At 47.4% G+C, this 18666-nt stretch overlaps 1 protein-coding gene across 7 annotated transcripts in view; it reads right to left on the reverse strand.

Moving 5' to 3' along the window:
* Positions 1 to 15751, reverse strand: part of LOC141048588 (uncharacterized) — a 29020-nt gene extending 13269 nt beyond the window's left edge. The window contains exons 1-5 of one of the 7 annotated variants that reach the window (XM_073544314.1): positions 14091 to 14219; positions 13422 to 13484; positions 13073 to 13167; positions 12818 to 12979; positions 3366 to 3486 (exon numbers count right to left, since the gene is read on the reverse strand). In XM_073544314.1, coding sequence (XP_073400415.1) covers positions 3366 to 3486; positions 12818 to 12979; positions 13073 to 13150 — 361 coding nt within the window. In that variant the 5' untranslated portion in view covers positions 13151 to 13167; positions 13422 to 13484; positions 14091 to 14219. Of the gene's footprint in view, positions 1 to 3365; positions 3487 to 12817; positions 12980 to 13072; positions 13168 to 13421; positions 13485 to 14090; positions 14220 to 14698; positions 14893 to 15721 lie in introns of those variants that run through there. The other 6 variants (XM_073544319.1, XM_073544318.1, XM_073544317.1 and 3 more) reach the window with 6 other exon arrangements.
* Between the last annotated feature and the right edge of the window lie 2915 nt (positions 15752 to 18666).

Consider the following 18666-nt stretch of genomic DNA (forward strand, 5'->3'; position numbering starts at 1 on the left):
GGGCAGCGACTGAGGTGAGCATACAGGTTTTTGTTTTGTTTTTTGTAAGGGAGGCAGCGGCAGCAGCAGCATGATGGGGCCACACACTGTGCATCATAACTGGGGCCACTCACTGTGCAAATAACTGGGGCCACTCACTGTGCAAATAACTGGGGCCACTCACTGTGCAGCATAACTGGGGCCACATACTGTGCAAATAACTGGGGCCACTCACTGTGCAGCAAAGCTGGGTCCACTCACTGTGCAGCAAAGCTTGGGCCACTCCCTGTGCAGATAACTGGGGCCACTCACTGTGCAAATAACTGGGGCCACTCACTGTGCAGCAAAGCTGGGGGCCACTCACTGTGCAGCAAAGCTGGGGCCACTCACTGTGCATCGTAACTGGGGCCACTCACTGTGCATCGTAACTGGGGCCACTCACTGTGCAAATAACTGGGGCCACTCACTGTGCAAATAACTGGGGCCACTCACTGTGCAAATAACTGGGGCCACTCACTGTGCAAATAACTGGGGCCACTCACTGTGCAAATAACTGGGGCCACTCACTGTGCAAATAACTGGGGCCACTCACTGTGGATAACTGGGGCCACTCACTGTGCATGATAACTGGGGCCACTCACTGTGCACATAACTGGGGCCACTCACTGTGCATGATAACTGGGGCCAGTCACTGTGCATGATAACTGGGGCCACACACTGCAGATAACTGAGGCCACTCACTGTGCACCCTCGGCTTATACACGAGTCAATAAGTTTTCCCAGTTTTTTGTGGCAAAATTAGGGGTGTCGGCTTATACTCGGGTCGGCTTATACTCGAGTATATACGGTACTCTTTTTTGGGAGAAAAAAGAGCGGAGAGAGAGGCTCAATATGTGACATTCCTATTGCCAGAAACACAATTAAGTACTTGGGAGTGCTGGTGGGGAGGGATCCAAAAGCTTTATATTCCTTAAATTATTCCCCACTAATCGAACGTATAGAGAAAGAACTGCAGGGATGGGCTAATCTTCCGCTGACCCTTCTGGGAAGAAATCATCTGATAAAAATGATGAGCTTCTCTAGGCTCCTTTACCCCATGCAGACAATCCCATTACTTCTCAAACATACAGACGGAAAAAGATTGACAAAGGCATTCTCTCACTTTTTGTGGAAGGGGAAGAGACCAAGGATTAGCGCTAATAAGGTATTGCTGCCAACGGAGAGGGGGGGATCGAACTACCAAATATTAGAGGCTATAACCTGGCTTGCATTTTGAGACATGCAGTTGACTGGATTAGACAAACAAGTAGACACTCTGACTGGACTTTAGAAGCCGAATTCTGTAAGCCATGGGACCGGAGATCAATATTGCATACATCCATACCAAATTTACCACCCAATATTAAACACTCATTGATATGTAGGGACACAGTAATGACCTGGAAGGCGGTTGGAAAAAAGTTTGGGCTAGCATGGAATATTTCAAAATTCATTACCATCTGGGCAAGCCCTGATTTCCCACAGGGGAGGGAAAATGACCTGTTTAGAGAGTGGAGGGAGAAGGGGATAAGGACTTTAAGGGACTTGATGCATGATACAGAGCAGAGATGGATGACGTGTGGGGAAATAAGAGAGAAATATGACTTGCGCCCATTCCAGACTCTCCAGTATCAACAGATAAAGCAAGGGATAATGAGGAAGTTACTCAACGTAAACAATGAATATGAGGTAAACCACTTGGACACGATTTTATTAAAGGTCATTCATGAGATTACCATTTCGGGTCTCTATAGGGACTTGCGAGAAGCATTAGTTCCCATCATACCAGGGAAAATTTTAGAGGGATGGGCAAAGCAGTTGGGAGACCAAGAAGGGGAAGAAAAAATCTTGAAAGGGTGGATGGAGATGAGGAAGAAGATAGTAAACAAAATCTGGAGAGACACTCAATACAGACTTCTACATAGGGCCATATATGGTTTCAATTTTTTGGAATATTAGACAACAAGATAAACTGGTGAAATGTCCGAAATGTGGTACGGAAAGAACGGACCTATACCATGGGATTTGGCAGTGCGGAAAAATTGAGGGATTTTGGGAGCAAGTTCAGGGATTGGTTCGAACAATCTGGAATAGAAACTTGGAGCTGGAACCAATGGCTTGGCTATTCCATTATCATCATCAGGAGGGAGGGGATAAAGGAGGGGGTACAATACCATCTCTCTTCCACGATATAGTCATGATAAGTAAAAGGTCAATTCTCCAGAAATGGTTGGTGAGAGAAATTCCCTCGAGAGAAGTGGTGATAAGCCAGCTGAAAAAAACGCTAATGCTGGAGAAAGTGGTGGTGGAGGAGCAAGGAAGGATCGACAGCAATTTTTTTCAGTAAATGGAGAAAGTTCATAAGTGGTATATGCTCAGAAGAAATAAGGCAAATAATGTTAACATTTGTATCTACTGAATGGTATATGAAGGAAGATCTGTTAGGATCACTAGGTAAGCTGAAAATATAGGGAGAGGTTCCGAGGTCGAGTCGCATGGGGAGTGGGAGGGAAGGGGGGAGGGGGGAAGGGATAGGGTTGTTAAGCAAGTTTGGATTTAAGACAAACTGTTGAAGTATGGGAGAAGGAAAACAGGAAGGAAGAATATATAAGGAGGAGGAGGTGAAAAAGGCAAATTGGAAGGATTATGTGAATGCATTGAGATTCCATAATAACTATTACGACGTTTGATATATTTTTGTATGCTAATACTTATCCTTTTTATTCTATAATTTGTATATTTTATGTAAGTAAATCAATAAAAAGCTGGTTTTAAAAAAAAAAAAAAAAAAAGCAATGTCTGACTTTCATTTGTTCATTCTCATAGATTTTTTATTTATTATTACTTTTGTCAGATTCAATTTATTTCTGTCACCATTATGGGTTTTTCTGTCATTAAACAAGGGGTACCAACAATTTTGACCACGTGTGTAGCAACACAGTAAAGGGAATTGCTTTAAAAAATAGAGCTCACAGGAAAAAGTAGTAAAGTCAACAAATAGAAAACCTGTAGCACAGACTAAGATAGACTTACAAAGCGAAAATTTTAAATGTTCAATGTATAACAGAACCAACGTTTCGGCCAAATCACAGCCTTTATCAAGGTTATCTGTATTGTGAAAAAGGGTGACAATGCAATCGTTAATTCAGAGAAAATGAGAACCAGGAGAGAGTCTCTGTGGAGGTGGCTAGAGTGGCTGGTGTTCAAAGCCTGAGCCCACATCAAAGGGAGAGACATGACATGCGCAGTACATATACGGCGCAAGTCGTGAAGGGGTTAAAAAAATCAGATGAATTAACTTCTCTTCAAACAGATGCGCTCATCTCTACACAGAAGGTTTCTCTTACCCGATAATGTAAACAGCTGATGATTCTCCATTATGGTTGTATACTGATCCTTGTGTCCATCGATGTATTCCCACTCCTCCATGGAGAAATAGACAGTGACATCTTGACACCGTATAGGAACCTGAGCAACACAAAGATACAAACTTAGAAGGGAAAATGGTCAACCCTAGAGTGTCTGAGCCATCCCAGCTTCAGTAGTATCACCATAGGTGAGATTACAGCCCATCATTTACTGCTTTCTGAAACATAATTCTACTTTCACTGATGTTTGTTTGGTGCTGTCTGCAATTATGTCATGATTTCCAGATGGCATCCAAGTACTGTCCGCTTTTTTGTTTTTTACCGATTCTTAGACTTTCATTGCCGAGGTTGATCGGACATGTCACTGCAATTTTGCACAGATTGCACGGACATCAAAAACTCCTCTGACATGTAAACAGCCCCATAGTCTGTTATAAGTATGTGTGCTATCTGTGAAAAACATGGATAGAGCTTGTAAGTGAAAAATTGATGTGTGAATGAGGCGCCTAATTCTGCTATAAATATATATGATATGAGCAAAAAGTGTGCTGAATTTATATAGAATATTACAGAAGCAAAAATGTGAGCACTAAAGTAACTGAGATAAATATCAGGTTGGGAAACGGTTAATGAGGTACAACAAAACATTGCTATGGCTGGATTAATTAGATATGAGGTGAGGTCTCTAAGCAATGAGATTTCAGGTTGGAGACATTTCACTTCATCTGCAAGGAGTATTCTAGACATGTGCTACTCAGAACAGATACATTTCAGTGAGGTGTGTGTGACTGCTATCAAACTCAACAGGATCGTTGTGGGACATGATTTATCTTCTCAGCGAACAGGTGAGGAATATTGTATTTTTGTTGCAGGAGATGTTGGCGTAAGTGGATTAGGCGTTTGTGAACATAGTTTAATTTAGACTCAATAAAGGAGTCTTGTCTTTATTTCAAATCAAGGACTTTATTCTGGGTATGTGTTTTTATAATATCACAGTGGGATTAGTAATGGGGCGTCTTATTGACACCTCTCCATTACTAACCTGTGGGGTTGATGTCACCTGATAATACAAAGGTGACATCAACCCCCCCAACCATCACCCCCAGTTGCCACCGCTACAGGGCAAGTGGGAAGAGCGAGGCAAAGCGCCATATTTGTGCCTGAGAGCTGATGTTTTTATCCTGGGGGTGCAATATCCATGGCTCCTTCCTAGGCTATTAATATCAGCTAGCAGCTGTCTGCCTAGCCTTTGATGGTTAGATTTTATATGGAGACCCTATGTCAATTTTTGTCTGTGGTCCCCCTGTAAACTATCCAGTAAAGGCTAAGCAAACAGCAATGATCTGATATTAATAGTCTGGGAAACTTTATGGCTATTGGCTCCTTCCCAGAATATTAACATCAGCCCTCAGCCGTTGACTTTTACTCTGCTGTTTATGAAAATTATGCAGGAGCCCACGCAGTTTTTTTTAAAAATTTTTTTCATTTTTTTTCTTTAAATTAAGAGTTGCTGTTTGGTTACAGAGTATGTAGATTCATTCTGTTAATGATTCTACATAGGCTGGTGACAATATGCTTGTGTTTACTTACCGACTTAGTAATGAGGGTGTCGGACTGACACCTTTTCATTACTATCTTAGGGCTTGGTGTCAATGACAGCTGCTGACACCAAATCCTAATCCCATTACTCTGATGCTATTGCATCAGAATGAAAAAGGTGGTGTTGAACCAAGAAATTATATCACATTTATTTTTTTATATATCTTTATTTAGCTCACAAAAGCCTTCATTGCTGTACAAAAGGCGCATACTAAACAAAGCCAAAAATGCAACCAAAATAGCGGTATTAGAGGGCATATCACCAAGGTCAGGTCATTTTACTACGGCAGGGAATGCAGCCTCAGAGACCAGAGGTAACCTTGATGACGCCACTGCTGGTCACTGAGGTTGCCCCCAGATATGGACTATGGCGTAGGACAGAACGACGGAGAGGTGAGAGAGATTGTTGTTTTATTTAGTTTTATTACAGGAGAACAAGGGCTTCAGTGGAATAGGCATTTGGTGAGTATAACTGTTTGTTATTTTAAAATAAAAAAACTGTTTTTCGTTTTATTTCTAATAAAGGCCTTTTTATTCGGACTCCCATGACAGCACCACGAGAGAGGGGATCCGCCCTTCGGGAACAGGAAACCTACAGATACAAAAGGGCGGCACCTCTCCCACGCATCAGTTGGTTTCCTGTTCCTGAGGGGACGGGATCCTGCAGATGACCGGATCCCAGGCCGGCCGGCTGGTTCAGGTAGCGGGGGGGTCTCCTACCTCGGCCTGGTGCGGAGCTCCTGGAAGACGCAACGGTGGCCCAGGATGGGTGGCACAGCAGTGGCGTAGACAGCAGGGAGCGGCGTCCGGAGGAGGTCCGTCTCCATAAGCAGACCGCGCCGGTGAGTATGCCCCCCGGGGACTCCCAGCGGTGGTCGGGGGGGGGGGGGGGAGCGCTCCATAGTGCAGGGTCCGGGCGTTCCGCGTGACTTCCGGTTACGCCGGGAGTCGCGGTGATGTCAGGGGGCGGAGCCTCGGGGCGCTTCCGGGTCGGCGGCGCACTGCGCAGGCGCCGGAATCCAAGATGGCGGCACCCATCGGGAGGACGCCGGTAGGCGCCGGTTCCCCTGCCAGAAGCGGCGCCAGCTGGGGGGGAGGAGCCCTAGTAGAAGGGGGGGCGCGGCAGGAGATAGCTGCTGTCCGGAGGAGGGGTATATAGGCAGGACCCTAGATGGGTGCCTTGCCTTGGCCACATTATTGCAAGCAGTAATGGAGAGCGATCAGGAGCAGCAGCAGCTGCAGCAGCAAAAGCAGCAGCAGCGGCGGCAACAGCGACAATCTTCACTGCCGCCCCTGGATGACCTTAGGCAGGTCAAACAGAAGAAGAAAGAGGCCCGTGACAGTAAGGAGCATCCGGGACGAAGTGACCAGTCCAGTCATAAGAGCTCCGCTAGGCGGACAGGAGCATCGACTGAGAAAAATCCCCCTCATTCTCCGGTACTTGATTGTGGCACTGGTAAGTGATCTTCGTGAATGTTCACTCAGTGACAGGGCCTCCTTCTGTGTTTTATTCTAGGGGAAGAAAGCTACGAGTAAAACCAGACACAGGGAATGCGCACTCTGTGCATGCCCGTTACCAGATACATGCCCCAAAAAGTTATGTCCCCCCTGTATCCAGCAGACAGTGGCGGAGGAGTCGCCTGCAGTAGCGGCGTGTTTAAGGGATATAGTAAGGGCAGAGATGAAGGAAACCCTAAAATCCCTGTCCCAACCAGAGAGTGTGAGAGGTGAGGACCCGGTGGAGTCGGATTCCTCAACAGAGTGGAGGAGAAGTAAGGGCTCCCACATTTCATCTCCCTCGTCCTCCTCAGAAGACGAGGACTCTGGTCGGTTTTGCCTGCCGCTCGACCGTGTAGACAAATTGGTAAAAGCGGTCAGAGGAACAATGGAGGTGGAGGAACCGAAGCCTCAATTATCCATGCAGGATGTGATGTTCGGGGGGCTGGAGCAGAGGAAGCGTAGGGTCTTCCCACTAAACGAAAAGATCCAGGATCTCATCCGCAGAGAGTGGAAAAAGCCAGATAAAAAAGGGTCGCTACCACCAGCCCTCAAGCGGAGATATCCTTTGACGATACAGCAATGAATACTTGGGACAAGGCCCCCAAGTTAGATGCAGCTATAGCGAAAGCATCGAAAAAATCCTCGCTACCCTTTGAGGACATGTGGTCCCTTAAAGATCCTCTTGACAGGAAGGCAGACACCTTCCTTAAAAATACCTGGGAAATGGCAGCCGGTTCCTTAAGACCAGCAGTAGCATCGACTTGCACGGCCAGGTCCATGATGGTCTGGTTGGACCAGTTAGAGTCACAGTTAAAACAAGGAACATCTAGACAGGCAATCCTTGGGGCCCTTCCAATAATCCAGGATGGCGCAGCCTTCCTAGCGGATGCCTCAGCTGATGCAGTCAGAATGGCCGCCAGGGCAGCAGGACTCTCTAATGCGGCTCGGAAAGCCCTGTGGCTGAAGTGCTGGCCGGGAGATATTCAGTCCAGGGCGAAACTCTGCACTATCCCGTGTGAGGGGGAATATTTATTCGGAGCAGTCCTGGACGAGCTACTGGAGAAGGCCGGGGATGATAAAAAGAAATTCCCAAATCTTTGGTCCGCATCTTACCGACGTCCGTTTAATAGAAGGAGATTCGGTCAAGGGAGAAGGCGTAACCCGTCACCTAATAGAGACCGTCCCAGATGGGAGGATAGAAGGAGAAGAGGTACGAGCTTCATGTTCAGACGCTCGTCGAGAGAGCGTAAAAGAAAAAATCAATGACTAGCAATTCCCGTGGGGGGTAGACTGTCATCCTTCCTCCCAGCATGGCTGCAGATCACCAATAGTGACTGGGTGCGGAATGTGATATCCACCGGACTCAGGTTGGAGTTCACTCAGGTCCCACGGGATACCTTTAAACCTACACCCTTAAGGTCTTCACCCTTCGAGCAGGCGGCTTTAGAAGCAGAGGTCGTGAGCCTGTGTCTAAAAAACGTCCTGATAGAGGTTCCAGAGTCTGAGAGAGGAAGAGGGTTCTACTCTCCCTTATTCCTAATCCAAAAGCCGGATAAAACATTCAGAACGATTATCAATTTACGTTTCCTTAATGAGTTTTTGGTTAAACGCACCTTTAAAATGGAGTCCATTAGTTCGACAATAAAGATACTGTTTGAAGGGTGTTTTATTTCGGTAGTGGACTTAAAAGACGCATATTATCATGTGCCCATTCACGCAGATTTTGAGCAGTTCCTGAGAGTGGCGGTATCAATAGACAGTATAATCCGTCATTATCAATATAGAGCCCTTCCCTTTGGTCTCTCAGCAGCGCCCCGGGTATTTACAAAAATAGTGGCCGAAGTTATGGCTCATTTATGGGAAGTTGACATCTTAATTATTCCATACTTGGATGATTTTTTGATTGTGGGAAATTCGGTGGACCATTGTCTATCTCAGATTAAAAAAGCTAAGTCCAGATTAGAGAACCTCGGATGGATAATAAATTACGAGAAATCCCGTTTTCAGCCCTTAAGGGTCCAGAAGTTTCTAGGCTTGCTGTTAAATTCAGAAACTCAGCAGTGTCTGTTACCCATAGATAAATTACAGCAGATACAGCAGCAGGTTCTTCGGGCAATCGATAGACCCTCCATGACCCTCAGGCAGGCCATGTCCCTGTTAGGCTCCCTAACCTCATGTATTCCAGCGGTCAAGTGGGCACAATTCCACACTAGGGCCCTTCAGAAAGACGTCCTGGTTAATAGTAGAACCTTAGAGGGCTCCTTGCAGGGTCAAGTATTGCTGAGCCCCTCAACTATTACATCTCTTAGGTGGTGGCTCGATGTCGGAAATTTGGCCTCGGGGGTGCCCTGGGTAATACAGATAACCCGCGTAATAACCACAGACGCTAGTCCTTGGGGTTGGGGGGGCCCATATGGGTGAAATAGTGGTACAGGGGCAATGGGGCTCCGATGCTGAGATATCATCTAACCAGAGGGAGCTGCTGGCAATTGAATTGTCCATTAAGAAACTCATTATGTATCTACAGGGCCATCATGTTAGGATACTCTCGGACAACCAGGTAGCGGTATCCTATGTAAACCACCAAGGTGGAACCCGCTCCAACGCCCAGATGCGGATAACGGAACGTCTCCTTCAGATAGCAGAGAAAAATTTTCTATCTTTAACCGCGCTCCACATCAGCGGAAAAGACAACATGAAGGCAGACATTCTAAGCCGCAGGGCCATAAGGCAGGGAGAATGGGCGTTAAACTCACACATCTACAACCAGATTGTCCGCAAATAGGGTCAACCGGAGGTGGACCTCTTTGCCACCAAGGAAAACAGGAAGGAAAAAACTTTCTGTTCCCTAAATCCCAGGGAAAATCCACTGGCAGTGGACGCCCTCCTAATAAAATGGGACTTCTCGCTGGCTTATGCCTTTCCGCCTTTAAACCTTCTACCTCTGGTAGTGAGGAAGATCAGGGAAGACGGGGCAAGAGTCATATTGATTGCCCCCTTCTGGCCCAGAAGGACCTGGTTTGCATGGTTGAGGACCATGTCAGTAAGCGATCCTTGGGTACTGCCGAACCTTCCAGATCTCCTCTACCAGGGGCCAGTCAACCACCCACAAGTAGCGGGACTCCGTTTGACGGCATGGTGTTTGAGAGGACACTATTGAGGGATAGAGGGTTCTCAAAAAAACCTATTCGATACACTTCTAAAAAGTAGGAAACAAACCACCACATGTATATATGCTAGAACCTGGAGGCGATTCCTGTCCACCTGTGAGTTTGATATCAGGGATAGAATACCCGTAAAACAGATTCTAGAATTCCTCCAGAGGGGTCTCGAGTTGGGCCTTTCCACGAGTACACTGAAAGTACAAGTTTCAGCTTTAGGGGCCCTATTTGCATGCGACATTGCCGGTAACCATTGGGTTGCAAGATTCATTAAGGCAGTTACCAGATCGAGACCCATACTCAAAGATAGGTGTATGCCTTGGGACTTAAATTTAGTCCTGACAGCCATGACAGAGAGACCGTTTGAGCCTCTGGATTCGGCTTCACTAAAAACGATATCACTTAAGACAGCCTTTTTGGTAGCAATAACATCGGCACGTAGAATAGGCGACATACAGGCACTTTCCAGATTACCTCCGTACACAGAATTCTTACAGGATAGAGTAATCCTAAGGCCAGACCCGGCATACCTTCCCAAGGTAGCATCTCATTTTCATAGGACACAAGAGATAGTTCTGCCTTCCTTCCTCCCTAATCCAACCAATTCTAAAGAACGAAAACTTCAGGCTCTAGATGTTAAGAGATGCCTACTTAAATATTTAGCAGCCACAGATCCTTGGAGGAAGGAGAATGCATTATTTTTATCCTTCCAAGGTTCCAGGAAAGGGTATAGAGTGTCAAAGCGCACGTTAGCGAGGTGGATTAGGGAGGCTATCTCTCTTGCCTACACAGCAGGTGGCGGTCCGGCTCCACAGAACCTGAGGGCGCATTCCAATCGTGCCATGGCATCATCCTGGGCAGAGAGAGCGGGAGTATCAATCAGGGCTGTGGAGTCGGTAAGCCAAACCTGCGACTCCGACTCCTCAATTTCCCTTACACCGACTCCGACTCCAACTCCACCACTCCGACTCCGACTCCCACACATATTGCTTATATTTAAATGAAAAATTTATTGTAGTACAATGTGAACCTCAGACATTTAATCATTTTTATGATCCAATAATCAAGATATTTAGATAGAACAGAATATATATTGGTGTACTACCCGGTTTTCATTCTTTTTGGTACAGATACGATATGGATAGACAGATATGGATATATAGATAGAGCAGATTTCTAATCTGCTTTTGCTATTGAAAACATTATCTATGAGCTCAAAAACCTTTCAGGTGATGCAGTTTTTTAAAAAGATGATCAGCTTTTGCAGCTGAAAAACGTATCCTCAAAAAACACAGGAAAAACGCTGTGTGTGAATGTAGCCTTAGATCAGGAATAGAACAGCCATTTATAGGACATTTCATAACTTTCCCAAACTCCTATGAAAAAATATTCAGCACATCCTGCATTGAATTACTGTACCCAATTTATTATATATTTTAGGAGTCGGAGTCGGTCCATTTTATACCGACTCCAACTCCACCAAAATGAGCACCGACTCCGACTCCACGACTCCGACTCCACAGCCCTGGTATCAATTGACCAGATATGTAAGGTGGCCACCTGGTCATCTCCTTCCACCTTTTTTAACCACTATCGGTTAGACATGGGTGCCTCCTCAGATCTCACCTTCGGGCTAAGGGTGCTGCAGGCTGTAGTCCCTCCCTAAATTAGTTTACATCTCTGTAATTCTCTCGTGGTGCTGTCATGGGAGTCCGAATAAAGTATTAAGTTACGTACCGGTAACGGTATTTTTCGGAAGCCCATGACAGCACCCTGAGTTCCCTCCCTTGTTCACATATAGGGGTGCACCCCTTTAGAAGATTGTTTCACGAATTTACCTTATGTGGGAGATGGTACAAAGAATTGTAAATAGGATAGATAGGTTGTATATATTTTGTATATGCGGTGTACTAACCATGGTAGCCTCTCAAGCTCTGTAATCCAACTGATGCGTGGGAGAGGTGCCGCCCTTTTGTATCTGTAGGTTTCCTGTTCCCGAAGGGCGGATCCCCTCTCTCGTGGTGCTGTCATGGGCTTCCGAAAAATACCGTTACCGGTACGTAACTTAATACTATTCTTGCTGTATATTTATTTACCATATAACTATAGGATTAGTATTGGATAGGTGTCTCAGATGCCTCTCCATTACTAAGCCATGGGCTTGATGTCATCTGACAACACAAAGGTGTCATCAACCCCACAAATATGAACCCCACTTGCCACCGCTACAGGGCAAGTGGGAAGAGCCGGGAAAAGTGCTTTTCAGGGCAGCTGCGGGCTGCTATTTTCAGGCTGGGGGAGGGGGCAATATCCATGGCCCCTTACCAGCCTGAGAATACCAGCCCCCAGCTGTCTGCTTTAGCAAGGCTGGTGGTCAAAAATGGGGGGGGACCCCACACAGTTTTTTAAAATTATTTATTTAAATAATTAAAAAAAAAAAAAAAACGTGAGGACCCCCCTATTTTTGATAACCAGCCATGTTGAAGCTGACAGCTGAGAGTTGAAGCTGACAGCTAAGAGTTGAAGCCCCAGCTGTGAGTTTTGCCTGGCTGATTATCAAAAATACAGGGGGACCCACACTGTTTTTTTTAAAAAATTATTTATTTACCGCGCAGGAACCAGCTAATGAATACCCCCATCAGCCGCTCCTGCTCTCATTGTTATTAGCGGCAGCAGGTCTTGGATGATGGGAGCAGTAGTCCCATCCGCTGTTACCAGTGACTGGAGGTAAACTTTATACCTCCAATCACAGCTGAGCGCTCACGCTGTCTTTTGACAGAGTGGGAACAACGGCTCTCTGACTTGCGGGGACGATTTCACCGCCGATCAGAAGCAGTGTTTGCCAAGCTGCTATGCACATGGCAACGTGACAAACACCCGGTGTTCTCTCTTATCAATACCCGGCACTCGGGACCGGAGTGTGCGGCTGTACAGAAAGACATGCAGCCGCACACTCCGGTCCGAGTGGCAGTGCCGGGTATTGATGCGAGTTTCTTGCATCACTCTTGCAAGTGTGACCCCGGCCTAACACAGATTTCATGGTGAAGTCCGTGTTTGGAGTCTGTGCCCGAACAGTAGAACTGTTCTGGTTCGCCCATATCTACCCTGGACTGCCTACAGTCATCACACCACAACTTCTCTTGATGATACAGTATTCCCAACAGCGCTCACCTCTTCAGTCAACAGCTCTGTGATCTTGCTTGCCAGTTTCAGGATCTCTTGATAACCCCTTCTCTCACATTTTAATGAGTGAGGTGTACACATCCTAATGGGATCCTGGGTCCTGTTCCATTCTTCCCCCTCATCAGTTATGTTCTTCACCACTATGTAATCCTGTACAAGGAGGGAGACATGGATTAAACATTCCCATCACCATGTCCATGCTTTATAAAGACACGACATGTGACAATTTCCAGAACCCCTCACCTCTCCAGTCAGCAGGTAGATTATCTCTACTGTGAGGCTTAATATTCTCTCCGCCATCTGTTTTCGGTCTTCATCCATCCTCAATACCTATTTTTCTAAGGAACCAAAGGGAGAGCAAGTCAAACATGACCCACGTAGTCAGAAACACCCTAAGGCAGGGGTCTCAAACTCGGCAGAGTAAATGGGCTGCACATAAAAAAAAATTTAAGCTGGCTGGCCGCATTCCTTTCAAACTTAATACAGTCACAATTGATAGCGGTATCTAAGGGGTTAAACGGCCACGATCGGTGCTAATACCGATCGTGGACGTTCAAATAGGTTGTCAGCCGTGATGTACAGTACAGCTTACCTCAGCGGATGTCGGCTCTGCATGTGAGCCGGCGCTATCACCTCGCTGTACGCGCACAGTCACCTGCAAAATCCAGCAATGGGGGGAAAGTCACGACTCCGCTCTCTGCGCGCTGGCGTGATGTCATTACACAGCGCCAGAGGGATGTCATCATGCAGGTGCATAGCCACTACGGAGCGGCACACTCCTCCTCTCTTCTAGCATGAGCAGCGGCGTAACTACAAGGTTATGGGCCCTGGTACGAACTTTCAAATGGGCCCCCCCCCCCCCAATGCCAAAATACACACATCTCCGCTCTGTACACGCATGGCTCCGCTCCACACACCTCGTACACATGTGGCTCTGCACACCTCGTACACACACGGCTCCGCTCCATAAACCTCGTACAGACACAGCTCCGCTCCCTACTCCTCGGTGTTTGTACATGTACACACACAGCTCCGCTCCGTACACCTCGTACACACACAGCTCCGCTCCGTACACCTCGTACACGCGTGGCTCCGCTCCGTACACCTCATACACACACGGCTCCGCTCCGTACACTTCGTACACACGCGGCTCCGCTCCGTACTCCTCGTATATACACGGCGCCTCTCCGTTCACCTCATACACACACAGCTCTGCTACATCCACCCTGTAAACCCCTCCTGACCCCACACAGAAAGTTACCAGCATCCAGCACCATGACAACCAGCAGGACAGCAGCTTCCTGCATACACTGAGGCCCCTGATCATGTGACCCCCTGACTCCTCCCCCTCCTTTGACCTCATCACAGGTCCTGTGCACACAGAGCAGCCATCGCACACTCCTGAATGCGTGCCCTCCCCCTTCTACCTGCCTCAGGGGCCGCGTGTTTGAGACCGCTGCCCTAAGGTTTAGCCACTAGCCAGTCAGGTTTTGCAGCAACCTTACTAGGTGGGTATCATAACTGAGCTGGGTTTTTTAACCCCTTACTTGCCACTGGCATTAAGATTAAAAGAGGGCGCTCCCTCCCTCTTATAACCATCTTGATGCCACTGTGGCAACCGACAGCAGCATGTAAGGGGTTAAACAATCCTGCTTGGTTCTAGAGACAATCAAGAGCAGCAAAACCGGGTATCGGCGATCGTACACTGCTGACAACTGCTACGTTTTGGCCTATTAAAGGGAAAGCAGGAGCCCCTATAGCCTTAATCCACAAGGTCACTTTTATATGGCCCTGAGGAATAAGATCCTTTTAAGGACCACTATTACAAGGAATATCGGCCGTCATTAAAGGGGTTGGTAATGGTCTTACAAGTTACAGTGTCTGGCTCAAAGATGGCCTCTGCTGGACAGAATTACACTGTCGGCATCATGACTGGAGCCCCACCAGACACTGTCCGCCGCTGGTGCCGTAGCTGGAAGAGCTAAAGGACCTTTCACATTAGGCTCACGTGACCAGGCTCAAGTTCGTACTGCTTGGGGAGAAAGCCCTTCCGTGATGTCACGCTCACGTGATCAGCTGTGTGGGAGGAGCTTGTGTTATGCGCGGCAGTGTGAGGTGAGTGGCGCTCTTGACCCTCACACAGTCGTGTGCAGATAACAGAGCCTCATTCACATGTGTGTGTGTTCTGTGGGTTTCATGGATAGAAAACGCAACTATTAGTCTGTGGGACTGTTCACAGCTTTGGTTTTTTTCTTGCCCCTAGTGACTGTCTATTGGTGGTCAGCGGGAGTGTTCATGACGAGTTTTTCAGCCATGCGCTCCCCATAGCACGTGAGAGCTGCTGTGCTGGTGGTCATGTGAGCAGCTCTTAACCCCTTCACGCCATGGCCATTTCACTGATTCGCCCCTTTCTTCGCAGAGCCATAACTTATTTCTTGGGCAACATAGTCATATGAGGGCTTGTGTTTGTACTTACCAGTGACACCATTTTATCTAACACACTGGAAAGCGGGGAAAAAATGCAAGTGCATTAAAATTGCAAAAAAAAAGTGGAAATGTGTATATATATACATACAGCTCTGGCAAAGATTACAAGACCACTGCAAAATTTTCAGATTGTCTGATTTTTCTCTTTATGGGTATATTTTTGAGTAAAGGGAATCTGTCATCAATTTTTTTGCCTATCAGCTGCGGCCACGGGCATCAGGGGCTTATCTACAGCAATCTGTATAATAAGCCCCTGATGTAACCTGAAAGATAAGAAAAACACATTAGATAATAATATATCAGCTTCAATCCTTCCAATCCATCTCGCCTCTTCCTCAGACCCTCAACATACAATCCTCTGTCTCCAAACACAGACAACCCCCTAATGCCCTCTCCTGCTCCCACCTGCTAACACTCTCTCTGCTCCTCCTCACTGCCAGCGATATCTCTCCAAATCCTGGTCCTCCTCACCACATTCCCACAGTCATTTCTACCTCCCATCCACGCTCTATCACAACCTTCCGTAACCTCTCCAACCTTATACCCATTCACCCAGCCCCCGCTTCCCCAGTCCCACTAACAGAAGCTCTGTGGAACGCTCGCTCTGTCTGCAACAAGCTTTCCTACATCCATGATCTTTTTGTTACTACCAAACTTTCCTTCCTCGCCATCACCGAAACCTGGCTCACCCCTTCTGACACAGCCTCTCCTGCTGCACTCTCATATGGTGGATTCCACCTTTCCCACACCCCCCGCCCCAGCTGCAAGCATGGTGGAGGAGTTGGTTTTCTCCTGTCAGATAACTGCTCCTTCACCCCAATCTCACTGCCGCCCTCTGTTACCCTCCCTTCCTTCAAGGTGCACTCTGTGCGCATCTACTCCCCCTCCAACCTCCAACTAGCTGTCATAAACCTCCCCCAGGGCCAGCCACCACCTTCTTTGACCACTTCACTACCTGGCTACTCCATTTCCTTTCCACTGATATCCCCACTATCATCTTGGGTGACTTCAATATCCCCATTGACACTTCCCTCTCAGCTGCCACTAAACTTCTATCTCTCACTTCCTCCTTCGGCCTCACTCAATGGTCTTCTGCAGCCACTCACAAAGATGGACACACACTAGACCTCATCTTCACCCGCCTCTGCTCCCTATCTAGCCTCTCTAATTCACCTCTTCCTCTCTCTGACCACAACCTACTTACATTCTCTTCCCTCTCCTCCTCAGGTCCACAATCCCCACCTCAAAAACTCGCACACCCTCGCAGAAATCTTCAACACCTTGATCTACACTCACTGTCTGAATCCCTCCTCCCTCTTACAGACATAAGTTCCCTACATAATGCGGATGCCGCTGCCGCTCTATATAACACCACAATAGCTGTAGCTTTGGAATCAGTTGCCCCTCTCAAACATACCAAAACTCGCAAAATCAACAGACAGCCCTGGCACACCAGTCTGACCAAAGAACTGAGGCGACTGAGGGCTGCTGAGCGGAGATGGAAAAATCCAACTCCAATGAGGACTTCATCACATTCAAACAGTCCCTCACTACTTTCAAGGCCACACTCGCTGCAGCAAAACAAACCTACTTCTCATCTCTCATATCCTCCCTGTCTCACAACCCTAAACAGTTATTCAACACCTTCAATTCTCTCCTCCGCCCCCCAGCACCTCCTCCCTCTCCACTCATCTCAGCTGAAGACTTTGCCTCATTTTTCAAGGAGATTGATAGCATCAGAGACAGTTTTGGTCAACAACCCCCAGTGCCCTTCCTCTTACCTGCCCTGCCCTCCTCCCCCAAAACCAACTTCTCCACCATTACAGAAGATCGACTCTCCACTCTACTCTCAAGATCACATCTCACTACCTGTGCACTTGACCTGATCCCATCCCACTTCATCCCAAACCTCACCACAGTCTTCATCCCAACCCTAACCCATATCTTCAACCTATCACTAACAACTGGTGTTTTCCCCTCAAGCTTTAAACATGCCTCAATCACACCTATCCTCAAAAAGCCCTCTCTTGACCCATTCTCTGTATCTAGCTATCGCCCTATATCACTTCTCCCCTATGCCTCAAAACTACTGGAACAACACGTCCATCTTGAACTATCCTCCCACCTCTCTTCTTGCTCCCTCCTTGACCACTTGCATTCCGGCTTCCGGCCACACCACTCCACTGAAACTGCCCTAACTAAGGTCACCAATGACCTAATAGCCGTCAAGGCCAAGCGACACTACTCTGTCCTCCTCCTCCTGGACCTGTCCTCTGCCTTTGACACAGTGGACCATTCCCTATTACTACAGACCCTCTCATCTCTTGGTATCACAGACTTGGCCCTATCTTGGATTGCGTCATACCTAGCAGACCAGACATTCAGCGTCTCCCATTCGCACACCACCTCCTCACCGCGCCCCCTATCCATCGGAGTCCCGCAAGGTTCAGTCCTAGGGCCCCTGCTCTTCTCCGTTTACACCTTCGGCCTCGGACAGCTCATAGAATCTCATGGCTTTCAATATCATCTCTATGTTGATGACACACAGATCTATATCTCTGGACCAGATATCACCTCCCTACTAAACAGAATCCCTCAATGTCTGTCTGCTATTTCATCCTTCTTGTCTGCCAGATTTCTAAAACTTAATATGGACAAAACAGAATTAATCATCTTTCGCCCATCTCACGTGACCCCCCCCAACAGACCTATCCATTAAAGTAAATGGCTGCCCACTCTCTCCAGTCCCACAAGCTCGCTGCCTCGGAGTTATCCTTGACACTGATCTCTCCTTCAAACCACATATCCAAGCCCTTTCCGCTTCCTGTCGACTTCAACTCAAAAATATTTCACGGATCCGTACATTCCTCAACCAAGAATCTGCAAAAACCCTAGTCCATGCCCTCATCATCTCCCGCCTTGACTACTGCAACCTCCTGCTCTGTGGCCTCCTCTCTAACACTCTCGCACCCCTCCAATCTATTCTTAACTCTGCTGCCCGACTAATCCACCTGTCCCCCCACTATTCCCCGGCCTCTCCCCTCTGTCAATCCCTGCACTGGCTCCCCTGTTATGAATGAGTCACCGAGGAGGAAAAAACAAAAAGCAAGCTAAGCCCAGAAAACCGGAGAGGTTGGTAACTAGCGGATTGCAGACCCCTGATCTTATCCACAACAACTAGCAGTAGCCGTGGAGCGTGCCTACGGTGGTCGTAGACGCCTCATCACGGCCGGAGAACTAAATAAGCCTAAAGAAAGAAAGGGAAAATCTAAACTGCCCCAGAGCAGACCCCAAAGCAATAGACAGCCCCCAACATGTATTGTCGGTGAAACAAGATGAAAACACAGACA

The sequence above is a fragment of the Dendrobates tinctorius genome, unplaced genomic scaffold, assembly GCF_039654945.1.
Source record: "Dendrobates tinctorius isolate UK_male_01 unplaced genomic scaffold, ASM3965494v1 ptg000137l, whole genome shotgun sequence".
Taxonomy (NCBI): domain Eukaryota; kingdom Metazoa; phylum Chordata; class Amphibia; order Anura; family Dendrobatidae; genus Dendrobates; species Dendrobates tinctorius.